At 41.1% G+C, this 27,864-nt stretch overlaps 1 protein-coding gene across 3 annotated transcripts in view; it reads right to left on the bottom strand.

Annotated features, from left to right (window-relative positions):
- The window catches only part of TLE1 (TLE family member 1, transcriptional corepressor), a 102,645-nt gene that overhangs the window by 33,116 nt on the left and 41,665 nt on the right, over positions 1–27,864 (bottom strand). For all 3 annotated transcript variants that reach the window (XM_048502531.1, XM_048502532.1, XM_048502533.1), the window contains exons 9-11: positions 7,869–7,985; positions 4,126–4,179; positions 3,039–3,191 (exon numbers count right to left, since the gene is read on the bottom strand). In XM_048502531.1, coding sequence (XP_048358488.1) covers positions 3,039–3,191; positions 4,126–4,179; positions 7,869–7,985 — 324 coding nt within the window. The remainder of the gene's footprint in view (positions 1–3,038; positions 3,192–4,125; positions 4,180–7,868; positions 7,986–27,864) is intronic.

Genomic DNA, 27,864 nt, shown 5'->3' with positions numbered 1-27,864 from the left:
AGAACAAACTGCTCAGCCCGCTGAGAATGGCGCGGCTGAGAGGAGACTAGCCATTCTTCAAACAATGCGGATTGCATGATAAATGATGCCAAGGTTCCATTCCATTTCTGGGGAGAGGGTTGTCTGAAGGCTGCCACACATGTAATAAACAGGTTGTGGAGTTCAAGTATCAATGAAACACCATTTTTCAGAATGTTTGGCAAAAGGCCTTCTCCCTGAAACACCTTAGGAATATTTGGGAGTTTTTGCTAACGCCCCATTCCCAGACAGCAACGGAAAAGGACAAAAGAAATGGCAGAGACTGCGCTTTGTAGGATATGCGCCAGAATACCAAAGGCTATAGATTTTCATTGGGTCATGGAAGAATTGCTATCTCACGAGTGCCAACTTTGAAAAGCATACAGGTTGGGAACATGTGCATCAAAAACTCTCGCGTTCTTACCACCAGTAAGCCATGACACAGTACCTAGTGACAGCACACAACCCCCAATTCTGTTCAAGGTCACACATCTGCTCCGGAAATTTAAGCAACAACAGAACAGTGATAGTGATCAGGAAGGAAGCCAGAGAGAGGAGGGGCTGAGCAAACTGGAGAAATAGCTATACCACGCAGATCAGAAAGAGCAAATAAAGGCATACTCACCAAAAGGTTTATGGTACAAGAAGTGCGAGTGTGCCAATTCGGGACAGAACCACAAGGTCTCCACGATATGTTGACATGTCCACCCGAGGAACAGGCAAAAGGGAATCAGGCTATGGACAATGAGTTTGAATCCTTGGTGAACTTAAAAGTGGTTAACATTGTTGATAAACCTACTGATAAGCCATCATAGGTGCAAGATGGGTATACAGGCGAAACCTATACCCGGATGGGACTTGCAAATATAAAGCAAGATTAGTCGCGATTAAGGCTTCTCAAACAAAAGTTTGACAGTTATGATCAGACTTATGCACCCACTGCAAAGGCAGAATCCATGAGATTAGTGATTGCTCTGGCTGAGCAAAGAGACTTTAAAATGAGGCACTTTGATTTTGAAACAGCTTATTTAAATGCAGATTTGCAAGAGACCATATACATGAAGCAAGCACCAGGTTATGAGCATGAACAAGTTGATAAAGTTTATAAGCTCAACAAAGCTTTGTACGGGCTGAAACAGTCAGCCAGATGTTGGAACAGGTGCATACACAAAGCATTATGTGAAATGAAATTTGACCAAAGTGTGGCCGATGCCTGTATATATACCAGAGGTACTGGTGATGAATGTATCATTTTGATAATTTATGTTGATGATCTCTGTGTGGTTGCAAAAACAGACAACCAAATCAAACAACTTTACACTGAGTTGAGTAAACACTTTAAGCTGAAAGACTTGGGGTATCTAAAGCAATACCTGGGTATTCAAGCCAGTAAGTCTGAGGAAGGGGATGTGTTTCTGACACAAAACAAAAGATAGAGGGCATCATACAAAAGCTGGTCTCGGTAAGATGCCAAAGTGGCACAAACCCCAATGGTGGCTGATTTTGTAAGCAAGATAACAGCAAAGCATTTGAAAGGCAAGACCTATATCGTTCCTTAATTGGCAGCCTGCTGCACATTGCTAACTGGACAAGACCAGACATAGCTTTGCTGTAGGTTTATTAAGTAGAACAGTTGCAAAACCTACTGAGAAAGACTGGCAGGCTAAAAAGAGTAATTCGCTACTGAAGGGAACTGCTAACTATGGTTTACACTTTTCTAACCAAAACAACAAGGACTTAGTGGTGTATGCGGACAGCTCATTTGCAGAGGACTCAGGATGTAAGTCAGTGAGTGGTTATTATATGCAATATGGCAGCCATCCGATTTGTTGGAGATCTCGAAACAAACAACGGTTGCCACTTCAACTGCTGAGGCAGAGTATGCTCTTAATGAGGCATGCAATGAGCTACAATGGGTCATGCAGTTGCTAAACGCCCTGAGTGAGAAATGTCAACAACCTATAACAGTTTTTGAACACCCACAGACATGTATAGCCCTGCCAGACAACGAAAACCTTTAAAAGTCGTATCAAACATGTAGCTGTGGAAATTCCAAAATGTAAAACAACAAACTGATACAGTCAAATATGATTAAGTTGCAGTACTGTGAATCATCTGCAAACATAGCCGACATCTTAACAACAAAGCCATTACCAATACAAAACATAATGACTTGGTGTTTGGTTTGGGTTTAGCAGATGTACAATTTGGTATGACTCTGTACAAAGTGAGTAAAATAAGTAACTCTGTGTAATTGACTATGTACTAATTCATATGTAATTAGTATAAATAATGTGAATGACTTTTGTTTGTAATTATTTTGTTTGTAAATATTATGTAATTAGGCAACATTCCAACCAGACATGAGAAGGGGTGTCAGGATATTGAAAATTGCAAGGTGGTCATATGCTGGTCAGGAATGACTGGAATGTAACAGTCAGCAGAATTGTAAAGGTCGGAGCCTCTCTGTCTGGGTCTGCAGTGATTGGCATGTAACAGTCAGCAGAATTGTAAAGGTCGTTCCCCTCTTGTCTGGGTCTGCAGTGATTGGCATGCATGTAACAGTCAGCAGAAGTGAAAAGGTCACAGGCCAGGATGATTAGCTCAACTAGCTAATGATTTGCTGGACAACCCTAAATAAGAAGACTGCATACCCAATTCAGTACCTCTCCTTCACCTTCAGGTTCGGGCTCAGATTGTTGTCAGAGTAGTGAGTGGATAGTTATTGTTATTTTTGTTCCTTTGAGAAACAAGAGATAAAGTATTCCTGTTGGAACTAAATCTACTGTCTGAGTGTTTCTTTTTCTTATACTGCAAGCAGTTACCTCCTGTTCTAGCAAGGGTGAGTTGGCACCTAGTCCTTCCGCTGTGCACTAGGCCAACAAGAATGCCCTTCCCCCTGAAGCTTTTTTTGGGTTAACTTGTTTTTAAGGACAATGCTCATTTCACACACCTGAATAATCACGTATTATTAGTTGTCAAAATGCAGGAACATCAAGAATCATTCAAGAATCGCTTACCAAACCTATTTCTTTGGATTTCATGGAAGCAGAACTTCCTGATGAGGCCGTGGATGCTGGACTACTAGAAGCATCTTTCTTCAGTAGGCGACTTTTGTCTATGCCATTCTCACGAGGTGAATGTGCAGGACTTGCCCTTGGAGATGAAGGGTCCTGAGTGGATTAAGGAGAGACAACAGCAAAGCTATTACTGACCCATGCAAAGTAATGGTGTACAGGAGTAAAAACAAATAAGTGATTAGAGGTGCACTGATTTAAGGACTGGATTTTTAAAATAATTTGTTCCTTTCACTCAAGCTTAGGTATGGCATTTACATGCAGCCCAGGGGATAAGGATAAAATACCCTCAGCCTGCATAGTAATTTGGATAATTTAGATCTAATAAGAGCAGATTTCAGATCAATTTTTCTGAAATAACTGAACACTGAATGTTAGGAACTAACAAATTGTTGACAAAGCAACAATATGATATTGTCTCCTACGGTTCATTAACTATCAGTTTTAAAAGGGTTAAACATTACAGCAATCCATTATAGTAGTTACTGCTGTCAGAAGTGCCCAAAATGAACACAAATTTTCAACATTATGATGCTAGGTACTCCTACTTTTCCCTAAAATATCATCAAAAGACACAAAGCTCATTAATCAAAGCCAGTTCAGGGCATGTAAGTAGGAAGCTGCCCCCCCCCCCCCCCCCCCCCCACACACACACACCTGCCTCAAAAAACCAATATATTTTGGGGCTGTTCAATCATCCCTTGCATTGGCTAGTCCAGGTTATCACTCTTAACAAAACAAAACAAACCGAATTACTGGTATGTTATGGTGGAAATACAGTAATGGATACACTTTATGGCAAGCAAGAAATCCTCACAGTATGTCCAACTCATCCAATCCAATGTAACAGGCATTCAGCAGGAGACTGATAGTGGAATCCTATGCTGAATTATCCAGTGGGCTTTAACTGGAGTAAATAGGGTTTCATGATAAGTGACAACAATCCACAGCTTTTTGAAATACAGCTAAGTACCATCAACATACAGTCTTCTTGTTCCAATCAGATCAATATAAACGTAAAGGAAGTTACCTCATTGGATACATCAACAACTAAGTTGTCATCACTTTTGTCACCATCGCTGTCCTAGATTAAACATGTTTATTTTGGTCAATATTCTTGAATACAGGCTACTTACTGTATATTAAAACACATACACACATATCAAAAAATAATTATCTTGACTATTTCTATTTGAGATTTTTAAAATCATCACTAAAAACAGGAGTTAATCTAATATAATTAATGGTTTTGCTTTGAGAAGCATTAATTATTCACTATATGGATACTGGATCTTACACACAAAATTATTCATGCAAGACTTATAGAAGCTTACAATTTCCTTGACATAAAAATCTGGGAAGTTAACAATAGTAGGTATCATTGCAAACCTTTCAAAAGTAACAAAATTTCTAAAACCAAAATGGGAACTGTCAGAATATATTCACCACCTGGAATATACATACATCAATAGCTTACAACCTCACCCTCCCTTTCTTCATTTCATCCTCAAGGCAACCTCGTGAGGCAGTTGAGGTTGAGATAGAATGACTGATCCAAGGTCACTAGCAAACATCCATGGAAGAGAAGGGAATAGACCTGATTTTGCCAGATGCTATACTCTTTTCCACCAAACGATCTGAGTAGAATTGTAACTTCATCCACCACATGCTGGACCATCTTCATTTTGGAATGCTCTGCTTGGGTCCCAGTGCCTATCTAACAGAACTAGGCAGGGACTAGGACCTAAGCACAGCATTCTAAAGCAAAGATGGTCCAGCATGTGGTGGACGAAGTTACAATTCTACTTAGATCTTTTGCTGGAAAAAAGTATAGTCCAATATTCTAACCACTACACTATTTGAGAACAAGCATGGTTTACTGGTTAGAGCATCAGACTAGAATCTGTGCGACCCAGGTTTGAATCCTCACTCCACCAGGGAAGCTCACTGGGTGACTTTGGGCCAGTCACTCACTTCCCAAACCTAACTCACAGGGTTGTTGTGAGTATACATGATGAAGGACATATGTTGCTTTAAGTGCCCACTAGGGAGAAAGGCAGGATTTTAAACAAAGTAAATAAATACATGTGTTTGGCAATATTGGGCACTGATCACATGCCTCCTTCCTTGCCATCCTTTGCTACTTGGCATAGTGACTAGAACAGCCACATGACAGAGCACAGCCCTCATTGACTACGTGTATGTAATGCAAATTATGATTTAATTATCTGAACATGTCTATAATCTTGAAACCTGAAGCATTTTCTCATTCAAAATACAAGTTTAGTATAACCTAGGAACATAAATCGATGTACTAAGTACAGCAGCAATTAGTCCAGTTCCTGTAGAAACAGAGCATAGGCTAAGACTTCACTGCCCGACAAAACCATCAAGCAACAATTTATATGACAGTCACAATCAGAGATAAATGGCAGAAAATATTCCAGTGCTTCATGATACCACATGATTCCCCCCCCCCCCCAAATTTCTAAAGGTTCATTGTTTCATAAAATTAGTAAGAACAAATGGATGCCATTTGCCAGCACAACATTAGTAAAGCTTGGCAGTTTCAACATTCTAATTAATATTTTTCAAGCAATTATCCCTAGGAATTGTGTTAGAGAGAATATGTATTTTCTATTGATTTGTAAATCACGGAAGAAAGGAGAAAAAATACATATAACATAATGCAACTGTAAAAAAATCAAAATAAAAAAGTGAAAAACCAATTGTAAAATTCTTATTTATGTTTTTCTTCTCAGATGGTGGAAGGGAGATTGTAATGACCAGTCTGATCTGGTGGTAACAAGTAATTCAGGTAATGCTATAGAGAGTAGCAGTAAAGGGGCCTTGTGACTTCAGAAGACAAGAGTTGTATTCTGTTGAAATAGTTTAATAGACCACTATGTCATGTCATGCACAGTCCTTTGGGTGTGTAAGGGAAGTATTTTGGGGGGCATGGCAGAGGCATCAAGTCACAGCTTATTTAAGGTGACCCATCAGGTTTTCAAAATGAGAGATGGTCGGAAGTGATTTGCCACTGCCTGCCTCTGTGTCAGAACCCTGGAATTCTTTGGAGGTCTCCTATCCAAATACTAGTCAGGGTCAGACAAAGGTGTATGGGGGGGGGGGGGGAAATGGCATCAGGGACAAAACTTCCTCTGGGCTCCCCCCCTCAGGTCACAGAGCCCTGCCCCCCATAGGTCACAGTGACATCTAAATTGGCTAAAAATGTTCTCCCCAATTAATGTTTCCAAAAAATGTGTTAGTATCGCCAAAAAAGGGTCACCTGTCATCACTTGGGTCAGGAAAGGGGGGAGATGTAGTTTCTATAATATACTTGACCAGTCTGTAGATGTAGCCTTCCCCAAAATGTTCCAGAGATCCCTGCTTTAATTCCAGCTGCAGAAGGCAGGCTGTAATGCCAGTCTGCCTGCTTCTGCAAAGTGTGTGATGCTGTGAATGCTCTTCAGGGATTCCATTTCAGCAAAGCACTTAAGATGTGCCTGAAAGGTGCTGCTGCTGCTTCCTGAAGAAGGCAGACACTCTCTCGCTATCCCACACTAGGCTCGTGCCGTCGAAGCCCAGACTGCCCATGCCCAACTCGGCGTTTCGGAGCCCCCATCCCCCGGATCTCCACCTGCAGCCTCTCTTCCCTGCCAGGCTCGCCGCTTTCCTGATGCTACCTGGTGTGTTATGGCACTCAGAGCTCAACAACAGCATTATGGACACTAGACATGTTGCGGGCTTCCCTTCTGAGGACGCGCTCTCCTCCCCTGTCTGACACCCCATCTCTTTCTCCCTCCTTCCAATTCCTCTCTTTGTCCAGACAAGGGTTTCCCTTGACTGACCCCTGAGTTCCTCATCTCCATGGTGGCAGCCATCGGAGCAGTGTGGGACATGGGGAAGCGAGCAGACAGGGAGGCAGGCATACTAGTCCACGCTGGCTACACTGTCTTTAATTTTTTTGGATCTATTATTGAAATAAAAATAATTTTCACATAAACCTTTGAATCTAGATATAACAGTTAAACTACACTTAATGTAGTTATTTTCCTAATCAACTCAAGAATTTGTTGCTATTGGGACAAAAAAATCAACATGGAGTACTTAATTTTTTTTGTTTATCAAGGAGAAGTCAAAGTAAACAAACAAAATGAAATCATGCTCTTTTTAGAGCAAGGGAAGTATTCAAATCAAAGTTTTTTTTAATAGAACTCTCATCACTGATCCCAATACCCTCACACATGCATCCTTTTCCCTTGATTCCCAAATGATTTTGCTTTAATTTACAGCCTATGATCGTGACAAATAGCTTAATACTGTACAAATTGCCCTAGATAATTTTACATCTAAGTAGGGAACAACACCACACATGATTAGGTGCAACAATAAAACTGCATCACATGCTTCTGACCACTATTTAGCCAAGACGCTGAGTCCTACTGGTAGGATCAATATGCACAACCTGCTTTGTAAGGTTTTTTAGAACAAGGAAGTCACCAGTAAGGTCATAAAGCACCTTGAGATTGGTCAGGGCTTGCAACTTAGCAGCACTGACAGGAAAGTAGCTTATGGGAACTATGTGGAGACAAGGGTAGAGGAGTGATCCTGGAATTTCGAAATACAGTCAGGAGACCCATATATAGCACAGGAGAGGTGTTCTTAGCATTTGTATTTCATGTACTGAATATGAAAATTAAAAATGTAACAATTTCTCCACATACAAAGTAATCTCAAAATAAATTAATTATCTTTGACAGATTTACTTACATAGTGGCTTGAATCCTTATCATCCACCTTTCTTTTTTTCAGGTCACTGGAATAGTCAGGACCATTCCTACGTTTATCTGTGCTCCGCAGGCTGTCCGGAACCAAGAGCGAATTACTCTATGGAGACAAAAGTAAGGTCAATCAACGTGTCTTTTGAGAATCCCTTTATACATACATGCTTTCAAAGCCAGAACTAGATACAGGATGCTGGGGGGAGAGGGAGAAGGGTTTGTTAAAAAGAAAACTTCCGTTTAATTTGAAAAAGAACACAGATCAATGTAAATCATTTTTAAATGAACAAAAAAGCTGCAATCCTCAACATACTTATGAGACAGGGGAATTCAGTGAATTCAGTAAGTTTTATACCAGCTTGAGCTGTGAAAAACTGAAAACATTAATTCATTTTTTCCCTGCCATTTTCCCCAGTGGGACCCAAAAGCAGCATAAATCTCTGCCCCCCCCCCATCTCCTGAACAACCCTGTGAGGGATGTTAGGATGAGAGTGTGACTGACCCAGCAAGCTTACATGACAGGAGTGGAGCTCTGAACCCCGTCTCCCATATTTAGTCCAGCACTCTTAACTGTACTACACTGGATCCCCAGATTAAAAGGCAGATTAAAAGGCAGCATACGATACACAACAAATTTGACTCTGCACTTAAAAAAAACAGCTCAAAGAATTTGGAACACATGTATGAACTCAATTTAAGCACTAACCTTTTGTATATACTTAAGACTTATAAATGGAAGATTATTACTTAGGACATGAATAATTGCCAATTACAAAGCAATATGGTCTAACTTAAAAAAAACAACAACTAGCCAAGACATTCAGCCAATGCAACATGTCTTAATCATGAACATAATTCAGCCTGAAAAGAAGACCCATAAAAGCAAGTCAACACTCACAAAGTTCAAGAACAAGGATTAATCTTTTCCACAATCCACGGGCTACTTTTTTGGATAATGCTAAGTAGAAACTGTTGACCCAAAAGGGAAAAAAAGGCATTTGAGATTTTTTTGGGTCACATGACAATTTGACATGCCTCCAGTTCTCATCTCCCCTCCAGCTAAAGCATTAAACATGTCACAATGGGCTCTTTTAAGTTCAGGATTAGCATATGCAAGAAGGGCAATTTGTTCAATGGTGTGTTAATGCCATGAACAATGCTGAATGAAGGACTGGGGGATGGCGGTTCTTTTCACAAAGACCTGACAAACCTCATTTCTGAAAGTCATCTTTACAAGTAACAGAAGCATAATTCTACAGAAGCACACACAAATCAGTCCTGTACTACTTCAGAGAACATACTTATGTATATTAAAATGTTCTTTATACTTGGGAAGCAACATACAAAAAACAGTTAATATTACTATTCAGCCAAAGAGCTGCCCAATTAAAACACAATTGAGCGGAGGAGTTTTGCAGTCCTTATATAGAAATTCTCAACTATAAAGAGAAAGAAAAAACAAACACCACAAAACAAGAGCCCCCAAATCAATCTCCATTGCTCCAGAAATCAAACTTTAAAGCTTTTATTTCTGACTACTCAAGCTCAAACACACACTGGAACTCTTATGAAAAGCATATGGCAGGACATAATGGAATGTCGTGAAAAGCAGCTTGCAGTCGTGTCTTCATTGCTGTGCTTTGTGTGTAAAAGGTAAGTTTTGTTGGATCACTGAACGAATTAGCTTAAAATACAGACGAAGGATTTCTCTCTCTCCCCACCCCCTTTTAACTGTTTACTCGAATCAAAGAACCTGGGGAAGTAACAATGGAGTACTGAGGCCCAATATTAAATTCCTTGTTTTAACATAACTTTTTTTCATACTGAAAATACTCATGTTACAAGACATAGGTTGCTCAATTTTTTTTAACTTGAGTTGGAAAGAATCTGGTTTGTAAAGATTCCTGGACCAATAAGTAATTCTACTGAATTTCTAACAACCAGACTTTATACATAATAACTCTTTTACAGAGACTTAGAAGCTGAAATGACGAGGCAAAAAAAAATTAGACCAGATTTTTTTTTAAAAGAGGCATATTCATTACTTCCTATTCCAACTAAGAGACAGTCAAAATACAAGCATGTTAATAGCTCTCCCTATCTTCACTTTAACTCTAGAGGTTCATATGGACCATAGAAGTGCCTGAGGAGTGAGCCAGCTTAGTGTTGTAGTTGAAAGCAGGTGGGACTCTAATCTGAAGAGCATCTCAACATTTGTGCTATCGTGTGTGAATGCTATTTTTGCAAAAGCATCATTAATACTTGAGAATTTGATTCCCAAATCTTCCATATGAGCGGCAAAGTCGTATCTGGTGAATCAGATTTGTTTCCCCACTCCTACATTCCTGCTGGATGATCTTGGACTAGTCACTGTTCTTTGGAACTCTCTCAGACCCTACCTCACAAGATGTCTGTTGTAGGGAGAAGGGGGGAAAGGAGTTTGTAAGCCCCTTTGAGTCTCCTTACAGGACAGAAAGGGGGGTATAAATCCAAACTCTTCTTCTTCCAGGACTGTGTGCTCTCCCCCTCATTTCTGATTTTTTGGGTCATTGGAAACAAAAAGCTAGATCCAAAGGTTTTGTACTACTAATTCCTTCCAGGGCAAGGAGCCCCCCTCTAGCAAAAGGGGCATGTTACACCCACATAAGGCTCCACCGATATCTGAACAACCTAATATCTGAAAAAAATGAGCTGTGGCTCATATTGAAATATATGCCGCAGTCTGTTAAGATGCTACTGGATTTTTGTTTTATTTTTCTAACAAGACTATCAAGGCAATACCCCTTTGCAAGCACCCACCAATAAAACCCAAGATTTGAAGAGGGCAAAAATAATGGCAATAAATAATACCAATAAAAAATAATACCAATAAAATAATACCAATAAAACAATCAAAGTCAACAAAAATCATGCCAATGAAAACAACCCAGGCCATAACAATGCATAAAACAGTCCAAGGTCATGCAACAGGCTTCATATGTAGGATTGGAGAACAAACCTGGTTCCCTAGATAAAAGTAATCCGCTCTTAACTCCTACATCACACTGGCTCCCAGATGACCCAGGTCCTTTCAGACCTTTACAGACCCATTTGGGGTATCTAGTGATTTCAATCAAGGAGTGTTTCAAAGTCTTTGAGGACTGTCTTATACAGTTCTGGCATTTAAAAAACCCTAAGATGGAGCGCCCTGTTGTATGAACTCCAATGGAAGTATAGCCCTAAAACATTAACACTGATAGCAAAATACCTGTTTAAGCTTTTATATGCTTAGCAATTAGGTTTTTATATGCTTAGCAATGAAATTTGGGAAGGCACATTCATAACAAATCTCATGGTTTCTGATATAAGAGCATCTCAACATTTGTGCTATCGTGTGTGAATGCTATTTTTGCAAAAGCATCATTAATACTTGAGAATTAGAAGTGGACGCCTAAACTACTGGATGTAGTGTAGTATATTAGCAGGCCTAGATATAATCTAATGGTCAGCCTATTCTTGTAGCCACCATGCCCCCATATAGCCACTAAAGGCATCTGACTATTTCCAGTTCGTCTCATGTAACCACCCATAGGCATACCACCATAAATGTCACAACACTTACCACCATGTCACAAAATGAATACTTCCAGCCAGATGGCAGAAGCTCAATTCTGAACATGGTAGTGACTGCACAAGAAAACTGAAAGACCACCAAAAGTGGTCTATTTCTTCATACAATGATTCTTAAGGTAAAGGAATTCACCATCACATATTCATGATAGCCATTAGCTTTAAAGGTGACACAAAAATTAACTGGGGAGGGATCAAGCAATGGCTTTGTGGTATGATTGTTAAATGGAACAACTATGGTCTGATGCAGGCACTTCTCAACATTGCTTGCTGAGATGCAACCCTTAATTCACTGTTGCAAACTTCCTAGGGGCATTGTCTTGAGGCTGCCAAACAAGATGAACCTTTGGTCTATTCCAGCAGGGTCATCTTACGTTAATTTCAGGCAACCCAATTTTAATTTAAGCTTGTGGTTCCATGTAAGTCTGGAAAACATTATGAATAAGCAAATAATTCAGGTTTATTCTAGATGATGCAGGCATCACTATGGTTATTTTTTTCATGTGGCATACTAGTTTTGTTTAGAAATTTTACCATGTGCATATGCACTTCAGAAATCCACTTTATTATATTTATTTATTGTAAATATTTCTATGTCACCTTCCAAGCCAATTCAAGGTCTCTAAAGCCATGAACATTATAAATATTAAAATAGAATATTAAAATATTTATAACATACAAATACAGAAAAATATTTCAAAATTAAATAAAACAAACATACAAATACAGAGGCACACAAACAAGGAAGAAGGTAATATGAATTAGTGAAGAATGAAAAACAAAACAGAGGTCCTCATCTGCTGGTGAAAGACAACAATAGAGAGACATACCAAAAGCTTCATGGGAAGGCAATTCCAACATTTCAGCACCATGACAGAGAAGGCCCTTTCTTAGGTTCACCACATGTCTAGTCTCAGATAGTGAGACACCTAAAGCAGAACCTCTGAAGTTGACCGGAACAATTGGATAGGTTCATATTGAAGTAGATGGTCCTTTATGCATGCTATCCTCAGACCATGTATGGCTTTAAAGGTCAATACTAGCACCTTAAATTGGAAGCAAACTGAAAATCAGTGTAAATTGAACAAGACTGGAGTGGTAAGGTCCCTGCAACCCACTCCAGTCAACATTCTGGTCTCTGCTTTCTGTGGTAACAGTAGCTTCTGGATACTCTTCAAGGGCACTCCCATATACAGTGCATTGAAATATTGAAATCTAGGTATTACTGGAGCCTGCATCCCAGTGGAAAGATCTTTTCTACCCAGGATAGGCCAAAACTGGTAGAATACCTCCTGGCCAACTCTACTACCTGTTTACTGAACAGGAAGTTCAGATTTAGCAGCAACTCCAGTTACCAAAATAAACAATCCCATGATTGTTTCCCCACAGTCTTTTTGGTCCTCAACAATTAGGGCGTTTGCATGATACCGACAGTAAAGAAGCTCTCTCTATTGACTGACCACAAGACTTATGATTACAAACCAATTAAAAAATCTAGCAGTCTGTCTATACAGTTCTCCTTTTAGAATCTGCAACTTCCTTCAGAAAACTTATACTGGTTTATGGGATAAGTTTTCCAAAACTCTAGAGAAAGTTGTTCAGAAACAAATCCTCTTCACCACACGCTGCAGTTAATGCTTGCAACTTGCTAGGCATCATGTCATCATCCTGGAACATGGTATGTATATTGTCTAACCTTAGTCAGAGTTCACAATCTAAGCTGCTGTAGAGAAGCTCAACAGGAAGTAAATAGCATTATTTTCAGTTTAACAAAGCCAAATAAAGCACATATGCATACTGAAGCAAAACTTTTTCACAACAGGAATATGCATACCACCAAAACCTGAGCTAAGGTAGGCTAGATTAGTTTGCAATAAGAAAGGAAATATAGTTATCAAAGATTTAGAAGAAAAGATTATTCATGAGGAATGGAAATGGGTTTCATTATGAAAAGACCTTCTAATTGTGGACTAACAGAAAGTCAACTATAGCCAGTGGACAGATAAATATCATTATATTGCCATTCAATGTATCAGTTATCTGCAGCTTCCTTGAACTGATTAATGACAGTCAACAAAACCAAAACATCCTGAAAAACTGTCATAGAAATGATCCTCCATATTATTCATAGGCTACTTTTGTCATATACTGTAACTGCTAAAAAAGCAGTGGTCTGGCCATTATCAAAGATGTTTGAAAATATAAAGATTATACAGATTACCAACACCAGTGCCACACACACAAACTGGAGACAATCAGGAAATACAGAGTGCTCTTGTACTTGCTACTGAGTAATGAACCCCAAACGTTTGGAAATGTTCCTCCCTCCCCCCCCCACCCCCCAGCAGCTACACTGCAGCAATTATCATTAGGTGCTCTTCTCTGAGCTGGCAGAACAATCAAAGCATCTATACCCTTTCTCATGAGATGACAATGCGGTCATGCGTGCTACAGTGGAAGTTGCAGCAGTGCACAACTGCACTGTAAAGTAGTGCAGATTCTCTTCTAAGATAAAACAAACTTATTTACGAGTCAGCTTTGTTAAAACCATTATTGTCTGCACAGCACATTGATTTAAAAAAGCATTTATATGGCTCCGGATGGTTTTTTAGCAACACTTCCACTTTTCTACGTTTGCACTGACCATTTTGTTCCCATGGCAGCACAGAGCCTACAAAAATGGCAGGGGAAACTGTGGAAAAGTGAAAGTCTTGCTAATAGCCATCCGGAGCAATAAAAATGTTTTTTTTAATCAACATGCTATGTTTACCGGGGCAGGCAATTATGGTTTTGATGAAGCCAGTGCATAAGTAAAACTCTTCAATCTTAAAAAAGAATCCCGGGGGGGGGGGGGGGGAGAGATAGGAAGATGTGGTGGTTTCATCTACATCCTCCTGTCATCTTTTCATGAGTAAAGGTACAGCATTCTGCTCTTTAACATGTAAAATACCACATCTGCTGGCAATGATGACTTGCCACCCGGGCTATTAACAGGCAGGATTCCGTGACTTGGCCCTTATGTAACAGTTGCAAGTTTTAAGACTAATCTCGACTAATGCAAAATTTACAGTATAAATCATTATCAACCAGAACCTTATAAATCAATGTGCAGTTTATTATCCACCAAAGAATCATCAGTCCCATTATTCTTTGATAGTTAACTACACACAACAAAAGGGACAGGGTTATGCTACAGAGGGTGATTGATTTGACAAGTTGGCCGAAAGCACTAATTTCTCTCCAGAGTATACTACACTTTATAAATAGCAAAATATTTTTGCTGATTTATAATCTATAGTGTGAACTAATTTGGTTGCATGGTTGTCAAATAATTGTTAAGCCTTGCTAAGAGAAACAACATGAAACCAGTAGTTTTGTCTTAATTTTCAGTAGACTAGACACTTTAATTGAGGATAATCCTTGCTTTCAAAGTCAGGGGACAATTTATTAAGGATTAAGAATATGAAGCCTACCTTATCTATCCAGATTGGCCAACATGATTAAATCAATTTTATGTGCAATATTAATATTTTACCCACATATTTTAATGCTGTTATTCAGAATGCTTTCTATTATGATTTAAAGTGGAGCGTTTCAAGCACTTCCACTGTGCATTGCCTACTGTGATGAATGAGATTTACCATTCATTTCAGTGAGTTTTGCACAGCAAGTCATTCTTGTTAAAAGAGGTATCATTCAATTAAATTTGTAATCCTCCTCTTCTCCAAATAGCTTAGAACACAATTTTAGCCTCTTTGTGACCTACCTGGTAGATGAGGCTGACAAAGTGAGAGCAATGTGCCCAAACCTAACTAGTGAGTTCCATACCTCAGTAGAATTGTGAAGATTTAAGATGCCCATCTAATGGTTGGGGGGGGAGGATCCACTCCCACCCCACTGGTGAATTCGCCCTCTCCAAGGCACTTACCCTGGCAGAACAGCGATTTCACTGGTGTGCAGCCACCACGCACCCTGTGGGCACTGGAACCTAGTGTGGGAGGCTGCACCAGCATCCCAGATCTCCTACTGTCACTGCCGGCATAATAGGGGTGGGCCAGAAACATGGCCAACAGACCAAGGAGGAGCCAACAGACAAACAGTTTTATTATGGCCATTAGGCCAGCAAAAGGGGAGGAGCCAGCTTTTGAGAGCCAGCATGGTGTAGTAGTGAACAGCAGGTGGATTCTAATCTGGACAACCGGGTTTGATTCCCCACTCCTCCACCTGTGTGGAGACTTATCTGGTGAACCAGATGTGTTTTCACACTCATACATTCCTGCTGGGTGACCTTGGGCTAGTCACAGTTTTTCAAAACTCTCTCAATCCCACCTACCTCATAAGGTGTCTGTTGTGGGGAGAGGAAGGGAAAGGAGCTTGAAAGTCACCTTGAGTCTCCTTACAGGAGAGAAAGATGGGATACAAATCTAAACTCTTCTTCTTCCTCTTCTTTGCAAGCATTACACCAGCAGCCCATACTGCAGACTTAAGCCACCCTTTCAAATGAGGCCCATAGAGGCTTCTTAGTGGTGGGGAAGCTTTTTGACTTTCTGAGCAATCCCATGCTGCTGGGAAGTGTCTTTGAGGGCGGCATTGCAGCCGGGCACCAGGCTTTTGGAGGAGGCTGTCAGAATCTCAAGTCAAGCCCAGTCTGCTAATTGGAGCACCCCTTTCCTCAATGCTGGCATCTACAGGTATACAAATTGAGCCTAGGAAGGGTGAGGGTTGGAAAGGGAAGTAATTTCAGCAAGGTATAATGCCATCGAGTTCACCCTCCAAAGCAGCCATTTTTTCCAAGAGAAGTGATCTCTGGATAGTTGTCGTAATTCTGGATTATCTCCATCCCTCACATGGAGGTTGGCAATCCTAATATTCCTGGAGGAAATGACGACTTTGGTGGGTGAAGTCTATGAGAATATACCCCTATGAGATCCCTCATCTCCTCAAACCTCACTCTCCCCGCCTATACCCCAAAAATCTAGGGATTTCCTGACCTGGAGCAACAAACCTGCCTCCTTCCCACTCAACAGCCATTCTACCTTTATCTGCCCCTCTGTCTTGCTCATTCCTTCTCTACCACTCAGCTGCCTCTACCTAGGCAGTTCTATAGTGCAGGCCACAGGTCCAGATTGACTTGCATTGTAGGTAACCCTAAAGGACTTGAGGGGTGGCACTTCATTTCCCCTGTATCCTCCTCCCACACTATTTCTTTCCCTCCCCCTGGCCACCCCTATATTATCATCCCTTTCTCATTCCCTATTTCTGAGCCGTTCACCATCCTACATTTTATCTATATCCCATCTTCAGCTATATTTGCTATTTATATTCTTCATTTATACTCCACCTTTCTTCACAGCAGGGACCAAAGCAGTTTACTTTATTCTTCTTTTCCCTTTTATCTACACAATAACTCTATTAGGTATGTTAGGCTGAAAGCATGTGACTGGTCCAAAATTACCCAGCGAGCTTCCACAGGAAGATGGGGATTCAAAGTTGGATTTTCCAGATTCCTACTCTGAAGTGTTAACGGCTATAACTGGCTTTCATAGGATGGCTTCTGTTGAACAGTAGCAAGCAGCCAGGTCTAGCTGAATTGTATCAAGTCACTCAGAGGTTGCTACCAGGCCTAGGTTTGCCAGCCCCTAGGTGGGACCTGGAGATCTCTCAGACTCTATATCTATAAACGCGAAATACCACTGACTGACTGACTCACTCACTGACTCATCAACAGAACTCAAAAACCACCTAACCTACAAAGTTAAAATTTGGCACACCTGTTCATTATGTGGATTAGGTGATCACTAAGAAAGGATTTTCCAAAATATTCAGTTTTACTTGAGTTATTACACATTTACTGTTGAACTCTGGCCATCTGCGTTACTGTTGAACTCTGGCCATCTGCCCGAACATTCTAAAGGTGACAGTTAAAAACCTGCTTGCCAAGCTAAAGGATGCAATACGGGGAGTACAAATGATTCATTTCACAGGAGATTTTAATGAAGGGCACTTTGACGCTCTACTTCCATGTGTCGAATCGACAAGTTCTGATAATGCCCACCAAACAACAAGCACAATTGAGCCAATGGGGCCCAACTGGATTCGACCACCGACCTCCTCAACGCATACGAACCTGTTCCTTCTGCTGAAACAGCTAAAGGGAGGAGAGGGATTAAACGCAGAAAGCAATTTACAGATTCGATTTGAAAAAGACAAGTAAGGGAAGCTGCTGCAAAATATGCGAAAAACAACCCTGAAGTTCACAGACAGGCTGTGATGAGGTATGCTGAATGTCACCCCGAAGTTAATATAGAGGCTGTGATGAAGTATGCTGAATGTCACCCCGAAGTTCACAGACAGGCTGTGATGAGGTATGTTGAATGTCACCCTGAAAATCATAGAGAGCCTGTGATGAAGTATGCGTAGCGAAGCACGGGTGCCCTGCTTGTTACAACTAAATTCTAGATTACAAATAAACTCCTTTGCTGGAAAAGGGCAGAGAATTAATCAAAGAAACTAAATACAACAGTGATCTGTCCCACTAGAGAAATGGATGCCCTGGACAATGGACTCTATGGCATTATGTCTAGCTGAGGCCTTTCTCCTTTCCAAACCCTGCCCTCCTCAAACTCTACCACAAAATTTTCAGGAATTTCCTAACCTGGAGCTGGCAACCCTAGTCAGGCTTGGCCTCAATGAGTCCTCCCTCAAATGCTAAAATGGGCCTAGAAAGGGCCCTAAATCCTCTCTCTGACTTCTGACAGATCCAAGTTTGGAATCTGTGATTGCCTGGCAACCACCACTCAATGAATAATCAATTGAAATAACCCACTACCTTCGGACCAGCCAACCACTCAGTTAATCCTTTGTTGAAAGCTAAAGGCACTCCTTTTATCATTTTTGGGTTTTTTAAAAAATATTTCAATCTAATTTAAAAAAAAAATATTTCACATTTTTATGCAAACCTGCTGGATTTCTCAGGCCTCTAGAAAGATTAATCTTGCCCACTGACAGCTCCAGCCACTGGATTTAAGTATCCAAAGACTTGGCCAACTTGGGTATTAGAATACTCAAGTGGGAACAAACAAAGTCTCGTTGGAGTCCCCCACCCCTATTATTTCCTCTCTTCCTTTTCTGAAAGACCCCATCATCTCTCCCCTTTCCCCTGCCTCCTTCTCTCCTTCTAGGGTTGCCAACCTCCAGGTGAGGTCTGAAGATCTCCAGCTCCAAATTGGGAAATTCCTGGACAATGACGCCTTGGGAGGGCAGGTTTTGGGAAGACACATGACCTCAGCATGGCATGGCATAAAGTCCATCCTCCAAAGCAGTAGAAATATTTGGTTTGCCCAATCATTGTTCCAGTCTCATGATTTAAGTATTCTCAGATTTGCCCAACTTCACTATTAATATACAATTGATGATTTTTGAATGCATACCATTTTGATTCAACAACTGATAAAGCAGCAATTAGAACTTTACAGTTTAAACATAACAGCTGTGCTACAGAATTCATGGGATGCGTGCATATGCTTATCCTACAACCCAAACAACACTTTCCTAAAAGTATGTCTATGCATAAAATCGAAGTTACTTCTGAGGAGACCTGCTTAGCATTTGCCCCTAAATCACACTTGATATCCCTTTTTCATTTCTAAAGGCAATTTATACTGGCACCTGTCATTTGACTCTCATTACTGAATGATGTACATCATAACAGCTACTGCATCAACTCTGTTTCATAGACCAGTGCCACTCTCCAATTTTTCATTAAACCAGAAGACATGTCAACACAACCCTTCAAACCAAACATCTCTGAAATATGTTTTTCTTACTGGTAAGTGTTACATATTTTCTGCCTGCCTTCTTCTTGTGTGCTTGAATATATAATGTTGAATGCCATTTGTTGTGTGGAGTCTAAAAAGCAATGTTTAGACAAAATAATGGGTATCACATACTAACTCTTACAAAAAAGAAACAATGCATTGCAATTAAGCACTGTTAAAGCACCATGCCCATTATTCATAATGATAAACTAAGGAAAATCACTAGCATTTGTAACATAACCTCAAATGATACTTAGCTCATGTTTTCAACTATTAATGAGGAAAAAACCATTACTATTTCTGTTTAATTACAAAGTATTTTCACCCTAAACTACTCAGTTCTGTTTTGTAAGTGCTCTCTCCTTTAATAATCAAAGAGAACTATCAGATTAAATAGGCTTCTATTAAGCCTAATATTTTCAACTAAAAAAAATTTCAAAAATCAAGACAGTAATTAACATAGCCACCATCAGCAAACACACACCACTGCAACACATTTCCCCTTCTCAGACAGGCAGAAACAGAAAGTAATGAAAATGGTCAGAACTGCCAGCTATATCCATGGTGGTATAAGTAATCTACAAAAACCCATGCAACATGGAACAAGCCACCTAAAATCATACATAGTTTAACAGGAAGTATGAATCGCTGATTCCATAAGTCACCCACATGACTGAAATATTCAACAACGTTGTAAAATGTTTTTCAAATATGACAGATTAAAAGAAAAATTAATGTTCCCAGGATTAATGTGCAGAAAGGGCCTGTATCTGTATATACACACACTCAAGTGATAATAAAATCTTAGCCTCTTTTCCTCCTCTTGTCTCACCTTTAGTCTAAATTCATACCCATCAGAAGGTACAATCTATGGCGTGGATCAATGAAAGCATAAACAGACAAACGGCATGCAACACCACATGCTTTCCTTCTGTTATATTATATAGCCCAGAAATTGATTGCACAAGAACTCACACAACCAGAAACACAAGTGGTGATAAGAATGACACAATACAGTTCTTTTTCTTGCATTTCTGCTCGTGCAAGAGCTCTAGAGTAAGTGGAAATTGGGATCAGCCTCAATTTCCCTTGTCTGGCCCTGCATACATATATATGCAGGGGTGTGTGTGTGTGTGTGTGTGTGTGTGTGTGTGTGTGTATGTGTATATGTATGTATACACACACACACACACACACACACACACACACACAGACTCATCTTTACACAGATTTTAAAAAGCCTTACCCAGGTTCATTAGCCATAACAATTATAGCAATGACAATCTACTAACAGGACTGGTTCAATGACATCCCAGTCAAGCTCAGATCAGCAATCCCCCCCCCCCCCCCCCCACCATTCCTCTAGAAACCAGAAAACCATAGTACCAATATAAATGTTTCCATGTGTTACCATTCATAGTTTTTGCATTCGGATTAGTTATGTTAAAGAGTTGACACTTTTGGGGTTGGACTTTTCACAGGATATATGATTGCATATCCCGACATATACAATGAAAAAATTAGTTTAAAATGTTATGTGTTTAAAATGTCATTAGTTTAAAATTGTGTGTGATATGCACTTTGGGTAAGTACAAACAAAATAACTGGTGGAATCCTTAAACATTTGTCTTCTTGTAATAAGCAGGCATGTGCATTAATCCATCTCATGTAGACTGAAGATTCAATGGCAAGTAACTGCTTTGAGCAGAGATTTGTGGCTAGGTATATAGAAAGTTCTCAGTCTATATGGTGAAATTTGAGAAACGGCTACCAAGTTTAGGAACATTTGAGAAATGGCTACCAAGTGTAGGAACTTACAACTGGGTCCATATGCAACTGATTCACTTTCATAAGACCTTAGTTTGAACCAGAGAGAGCAGCCCCACTTACTAACCCAGTCTTTACAATAAACATGAGACTTATCAGTCCTGCCTCAGCAGCCAGGCTAATAAACAAAGCAGTTTTCCCAATTACATTACCTTTCTACTAGTCACTAGTGCATCTTGCTAACTCCAAAAAGAACTTCCACATTCCATTCTCTTTGGGTCTTTTCCTTACTGTCTATGAAGAGAGTCAGGACAATACAGCATCCCATTTTAAACTCATTCTACTAAAGCACTTCATTTAGCAGATCTGACTACACTTGTGCTGCCGGATTGTGGCAGCTGCCTACACATGTAAAAGATTTAAAAATGAAACTGTATTAGAATAAACCTATCAAAATACTGGTTCCTTCAGTATGATTGATATGTGCATCTTTCATGCATGGTATTGTTTCAGACTAGACCTGGGGTCTGCAACCTGCGGCTCTCCAGATGTTCATGGACTACAATTCCCATCAGCCCCTGTCAGCATGGCCAATTGGCCCTGGTGGCAGGGGCTGATGGGAACTGTAGTCCATGAACATCTGGAGAGCCGCAGGTTGCAGACCCCTGGACTAGACCACCTTTCTTGAAATTCACATAATTGTACATGTTGTATATACACAATGCTAAGGTTTTTTAAAGGGATGTTTTTGTAAGAGATAGTTGGATTCATTTTAATTAGCAGCTGAAACACACAACATAATTTGGAACAAACATTTCAAAACAGACTATTGGTCTTAGTTATAACCCAGGCAATAGGCTACCAGTCCAGACTTGCTGAAGTTATATTAGAGAGCTAAACAATGAATGCTTGTGACTTATGGTAGGTAGTGTCAAAACAGGAAAATCAACCAGGTTTGTTCGATTTCACCATTTACCTCAAAAGGCTGGGGTTTAAGCCACTGTGTTTCATCCATTCTCATTCATCAGAGTAAACCATAAAAAGTATTGAAGCCAAGAAACTGACACCACATAAAGACATACAGATAATCACCAGAAGCAGTCAATCCTAAGGGGACACTCCATTAAAAATCCAAGTAGTATTTAATGTAACTGTTTTGGATGAGATCTAGGAAGACCAACATTAAAATCCTGCTCAGTTGTGAAGCTCCCAGGGGCTTGACACATGCTCTTTCAAGTTAACCTACCTCAGAAGAATGTTGTGCATATAAAAAGGTGAGAAACCATGTTCCTTGGGTTCTGAGGAGAGTGTAATACTACAGATACTCAAATATCAGGAACAAATGGGAGGCTATCTGTTTAAAGAATGTCCTATTTATTCTTTAGCTGGAACATAACTTGAGATAACCTCCATTTATTGTGATGTTCAAATGCAGACACTAATGAAATGAAGTCTCCTAACCACAAAACATTCTATATCAGAGTGAAACTGTGGTTTAGAATCCCACTTTGTTGATAAAAAATGAACTTTAATGTATTAAAGTGTCTGAATTTGAGCATCACAACAAATTAGAATTAGAGCAAAGGTTTTCAGTTATGCTCTATTCATAACAGAGAAACAACATGCAAACCAGGCTCAATCTCAAACAGCTCCTATTCAAACAGTACAGGACCTGCTTTGTGCAGAGGCATATCGCGTGAAAATGGTGCCTGGAGACAAAACCTTTTATGGGTGCTCCCCCTGATCAGGGGGCCTGGTTCGGCTGGCCAGCCTGCGGGGCGGCCGGACTCGGAAGCGAGTGGATGGGGGAAAATGATGAGGAAAAAAAGCTAAAAAGCAAGGGGGGGGGGGAGAGAAATGGAAGGAGGCAAGAGAGCAAGAGCTGGAAAAGAAGAGAAACCCACCTGCTCGGCCACTGCACTCCACTCACTTCTTTGATTTAGATATATATATATAGGTGTAGACCTACATATATACATCTGACTTTCAACCTGAAGGAAGTTGAATCTTGAGCCGTGCCTTTCCCCCTTGCTCATACAATGCATCCACATGTCCCTCTAGCCTCCCCATGTTACTGGCAAGAGGGATCTTTTGAATCCCCTCCTCCTCCCCACTGAAGCCCCCGGAAAGTGCTGTCCAAGACGCCAGCCAGAGAAGGAGGCCACCGGGGCTCTCTGGCTCTGGCTCGCTTTTTTGTGCGCGCTGCTGCCTTGTGCCGCTGCTTCACTCAGCTTTTAGCTAACTTTCCACCCCCCGACCCTGACTCTTGTTCATCCCTCTGGGTTTTTGGTGATGTGGGTTTTTTCTTTTCTTTTTTGGTTGGCGGCTGTAGTGGGGAAGCACCTGATGTGGCCGCTGTAGCCGGGCCAGCTGTGGACTTTTTGCTCCAGAAAGGCAGTGTGAAAGGCGGTGTGGTGATGCCTCTTCCTGGCCAGCTGCTTGGCTCTCATTCAGCGGTTACTGTCGCTCGGGGGCCTCTCCTCCAGCCGTCCTGGGGCCCGCCCGCCTGTTCTTCTCCCTCCAAACTTGCAGGACTCCACTGGGTGGGGGGAGGCGCCACCAAAGATGCTGCTGGACGCTGGCTCGCAGTACCCAGCTCCCCCAAAGCCGGCCTGCAGGGATGCGGGGGGCGTGGCTCAGCAGGCTTGCGGCTTTGGCACACACCTTTCAGTCAGGCCCGGTGCCCCCCCCCATGTGACCAAAAGCTGTGCGCCCGGGGACATGCATGACCCCATGTCCCTGTAGGCCAGGGGTCTTAAAACTATGGCCCTCCAGATGTTCACAGACTACAATTCCCATGAGTCCTACCACTTGGCCATGCTGGCAGGGGCTGATGGGAATTGTAGTCCATGAACATCTGGAGGATCATAGTTTGAAGACCCCTGCTATAGGCCATACACCTCTGGCTTTGTGCCTTTCAACTTCTGAAATGAGGTTGGAGCTTGGGAAGAACAGGGCCTTTTCAGTTTGGGCACCTCATTTATAGAACACCTTTCCTCCACCCTTCCTATGATCTTGAAGTCCTAAATAAAAAGTGTTTTCAGAATGACAAAAACCCTCAAAACCTTAACATGGCTCAAGTGTGCCATCTAGAGCATCTGGGATCTGGAACCCCTAAAGTTATTCATTCAAATAACCAATCCACTCTCAATCCATGTTTCTAAACTAAAATCTTTTTAAGGTAAAGGACAAACCAGTTTGGATGAGGCAATTAGTTTGTCGTGGGAACAGCTATCTGGTAAGAGGGATGATCATATTGGTAATTTTCTGATTGGTACTATTAACTATAACATCAGAGATGGGACTTTGCACTGGATTGGCTAGATGAGCTAATCATAAAACTAGAGTCCACAAAGTGGTGACTAGGGATTAAAGACTCCTCAGTCATCTTGTTACTACACAAAACTCTGCACATGCTCTGCCGAATCTATGATAGCCTTGTTAACATATAATTTGCTAAACTGATAGACTTCATAGATTTTATTTTAAAGTTCTGTGCATTCTGTTTGTGCTTTCCTCATAGCAATTTTTGTTCTGTCCTTTTTTCCAACCCCTTCTGGAATCCAACCCCCTCCTTTTTTCCTTTTGCAACACATATTTTGTTAAACTCTGGGTGTTGCTTCATTTCAGTACAGCATATCTGTCTGGGATATTTCTGTTAATCTGTTCCCTATGTCATATACTGCAGGACACTACAGCTTTCTGTGAGGCATTTTCCAAAGTTCACACTCTATTATTTCTTTATTGGCTTAGTACTGCACTAGAAGGAAACTTTAGTGGGTCAATCTAAATGTTCTCAAGAGGAACCTGAGCGTTGACAGCTGTTACCAAGTCCTTTAACATAAAGAACTTTTGCCAAAGCATTTTCCCCAGCTCCTTATGTCACAATAAGGCATTTTTAACATGAAGATGTTTAACTCTTACCCTTATTTGAATATTCTGTTATGCTAATTCTGCTTTTAATTGTTGTTTCAATTGCTGTTTATGCTGCTATTACTGGCTTGCTGCTTTTGCTGATAATTAATGTGATTTATTCCAGCTTTTCTTCTATTTTGGAATTTGAGAATTTGTCCCAAGTGTTTAACATGTTTGGTACATAAATGCTTTAAATGAAACCATGTGTGACTGAATCAGCAACAGTGGTGGCAGTCCTATGGAAACAGCATCCTTCTACTCACGACGACTCAGTGCGTTAAGCTAGCCTTGCCTCCATATGATCATCAGGTTGTCTGCACAGTGAGAATGCATGATCAAGTGCCCACATGTATGCTCTGCCCCTTCCTGTGATGAGAAATGCTGCTTTCTGAAGGTTGTTGATCAAAGGTAGGAAAATGTGCATGCAGATACTTCCTCCTTTTGTATGTGCCATGCTCATTAGTGGGAGATCACAAAGAAGCAGGGATGGGACCAACTCACTGCCCACTCTCCTTCTGCACACATTTAGTCAACATGCAGAGGAGTCATATGTGCAGGGCTAGTGCCAATCTAGCTCACTTGTGTACCTAAACGCTCAGGAATACTCATGATAAGATCTATAGTATGTAGCTTTCAAGTCCAAATGCTGCAAAAAACATTTGCGGAACAGCTATTATACATACACTAGCAGTAAAGCCCATTTTAAAATGAAGTAAAATGAGCTCAAGAAAGGGGAGAGGGAGGCTGGGGAGGAGGACCCCTCCCTCTTACCCACCAGGAGAGTGCCTCCACCCCAGCCTGGCTTACCCAAGGCTGCTGATCCTCATCTTCACAAGGTAGGCCATGTATTTTGTTTGGAGAAGGCAGGGGAAGGGTGGTGGGCAATGGGAAGGGTGGCTTCCCACTCCCCCTCCTGCCAGCCCAGTGGGGGGAGGATAGAATGGGGAGTCTTGAAGGAGGAGGTGCAATGTGGGAGAGTGAAATGGGGAGGCTTGGGGCAGGGTAGAATGGAGTGGCTTGGGCTGAGCTGGCTAGGCAGCGGGTGACAAACCAATGCTGCACTGTGGCCCTGACTTGCTTTTTGGGGTGGGGAGAAGCTGTAATGGGGAGACTGGGGTGGGAGGAGGGTGGAATAGGGTTGTTTGGGCTGGCCCAGCAAGGCAGCAGACTGCAAACTGCCAGTGCCACATTGGCCGGCTTGCTTTTTGGGACGGAAGGAGGATGCAATAGGGAAGCTTGGGGCAGGAAGTTAAGAGACAGCAGGCAGGAGAATGGGAAGGCCAGTAGCAGGTTTGGCAGGGCAGTGGGCGGCAAGGCACTGCTTTCCCACAGGCCAGGCTTGCCTTTGGGGGGTTGATGGCTGGTGGGGGAATGGGGGGCTTTTAGTGGGCTCTGGCTTCGCAGGGAATTGGGGGGTGGGAGAGGGTGGACTTGGGAGTGGGGATGCTTGGGCCTGGCCAGCAGGGTAGTGGACAACAACCTGCTGCTGCCCCAGTCGCCTGGCTTGTTGTTTGGGGTGAGGGGAGGCTCTGGGATTGGGTGAAGGTGGGCTGGGAGTCGATGGAATGTCGCCCAATCAATAGGCATGCAAGACTCGATTTGTGAGTCTTGTGTGCCCATTGGTTGGGGGTTTGTCATTGGGACATTTCATCCCTTAGTGAATTATGTATAAGGACTTTTACTTCATCCTATCCTCCAAGAAAATAACAGTTGCATATACAGATTATCTCACTGTATCATTCACTACCTTCACCAGGATGGCTAGGCTGTATAAGCGAGTGTCTGGCCCAAAATCGCCCAGAAAGTTTCTTGGCTGAACGGAGATGTTAACCTTGGTTTCTCCATTCCTAAGCTTATTTGCTTAATTTATAATCTGCCTTTCTCTCCAATGAGGCCCAAACCAGATTGTATTATTCTCTTCTCCTTCATTTTATCCTCTCCACAATCCTGTAATGTAAACTAGGCTGAGATTGTTTGACCTGCCAAAGATCACCCAATGAGCTTCCACAGCAGACTGGTGATTTGGACCTGAGTTTGAGATTCAATTTTGATACCTTAAATGTTACACCATAAGGGCTATCCTGATACTAACTTTTTGTCTAGCTAATTTTTTCATTCCATACATACAAAATGTGGGGAAGGAAAATTGGAAAAAAACAAATTCATAAGGTTAAGAAAGCCTAGACAACTTCCCCAAAATCAAGAGAGTTGTAGCTATAGCTTGAAGTCTACTTTTTGTGTTAATTCTAGCTAATGAGACATTTCATTAAAAGAGAATGTTCATAAGCAAGTCAACGTTTCAGATTTTAGATGATGTCCTCTTCATTCCCTGCTCCAAGCTATAATAGTTAACCTCAACTGAATATTTAGAGCATAGCATCTTCTGGCATGTGACATAACAGTTAAGATGTATGGTCCCCTTTCATCATATTATAATGATCTTATGCAATTTGACACTCATGGAGGAAATTGGGAAGGGAAATTGAAAGATAAAGTTACAAACAATCAGGTTGTGAAGTTCCATGAAGTTCAGACAAGTGGAAGCAAGTGTATTACTGAAAGCAACAGGAGTTAGAGAGGACTTCTTATGACACTAATATGCTTAACCAGATTAGTCATATAAGAACACTAGGTTCATTACTTTTTTCAGCACTATGAGTATTGTTGGTGCTATATAATCAATATGTAATAATATTTAACATGAGGTGGTCTCTTGTTTCAGAATAGTCCAAAGAGCAGTTACCATTCTGTTTTTAGCATGCCTCATTCTTAAAGTAAATTATAACTGCAACATCACCACATGTAGACAACGCATGAAATGGCAGCAAAAACTATCATACCAATCCCACTATTCTGGATAATGTATGCAAAGACCCG

The sequence above is a fragment of the Sphaerodactylus townsendi genome, linkage group LG07 (genome assembly GCF_021028975.2).
Source record: "Sphaerodactylus townsendi isolate TG3544 linkage group LG07, MPM_Stown_v2.3, whole genome shotgun sequence".
NCBI classification, from domain to species: Eukaryota; Metazoa; Chordata; class Lepidosauria; order Squamata; family Sphaerodactylidae; genus Sphaerodactylus; species Sphaerodactylus townsendi.
This window is presented reverse-complemented; position numbering and strand designations above follow the sequence as displayed.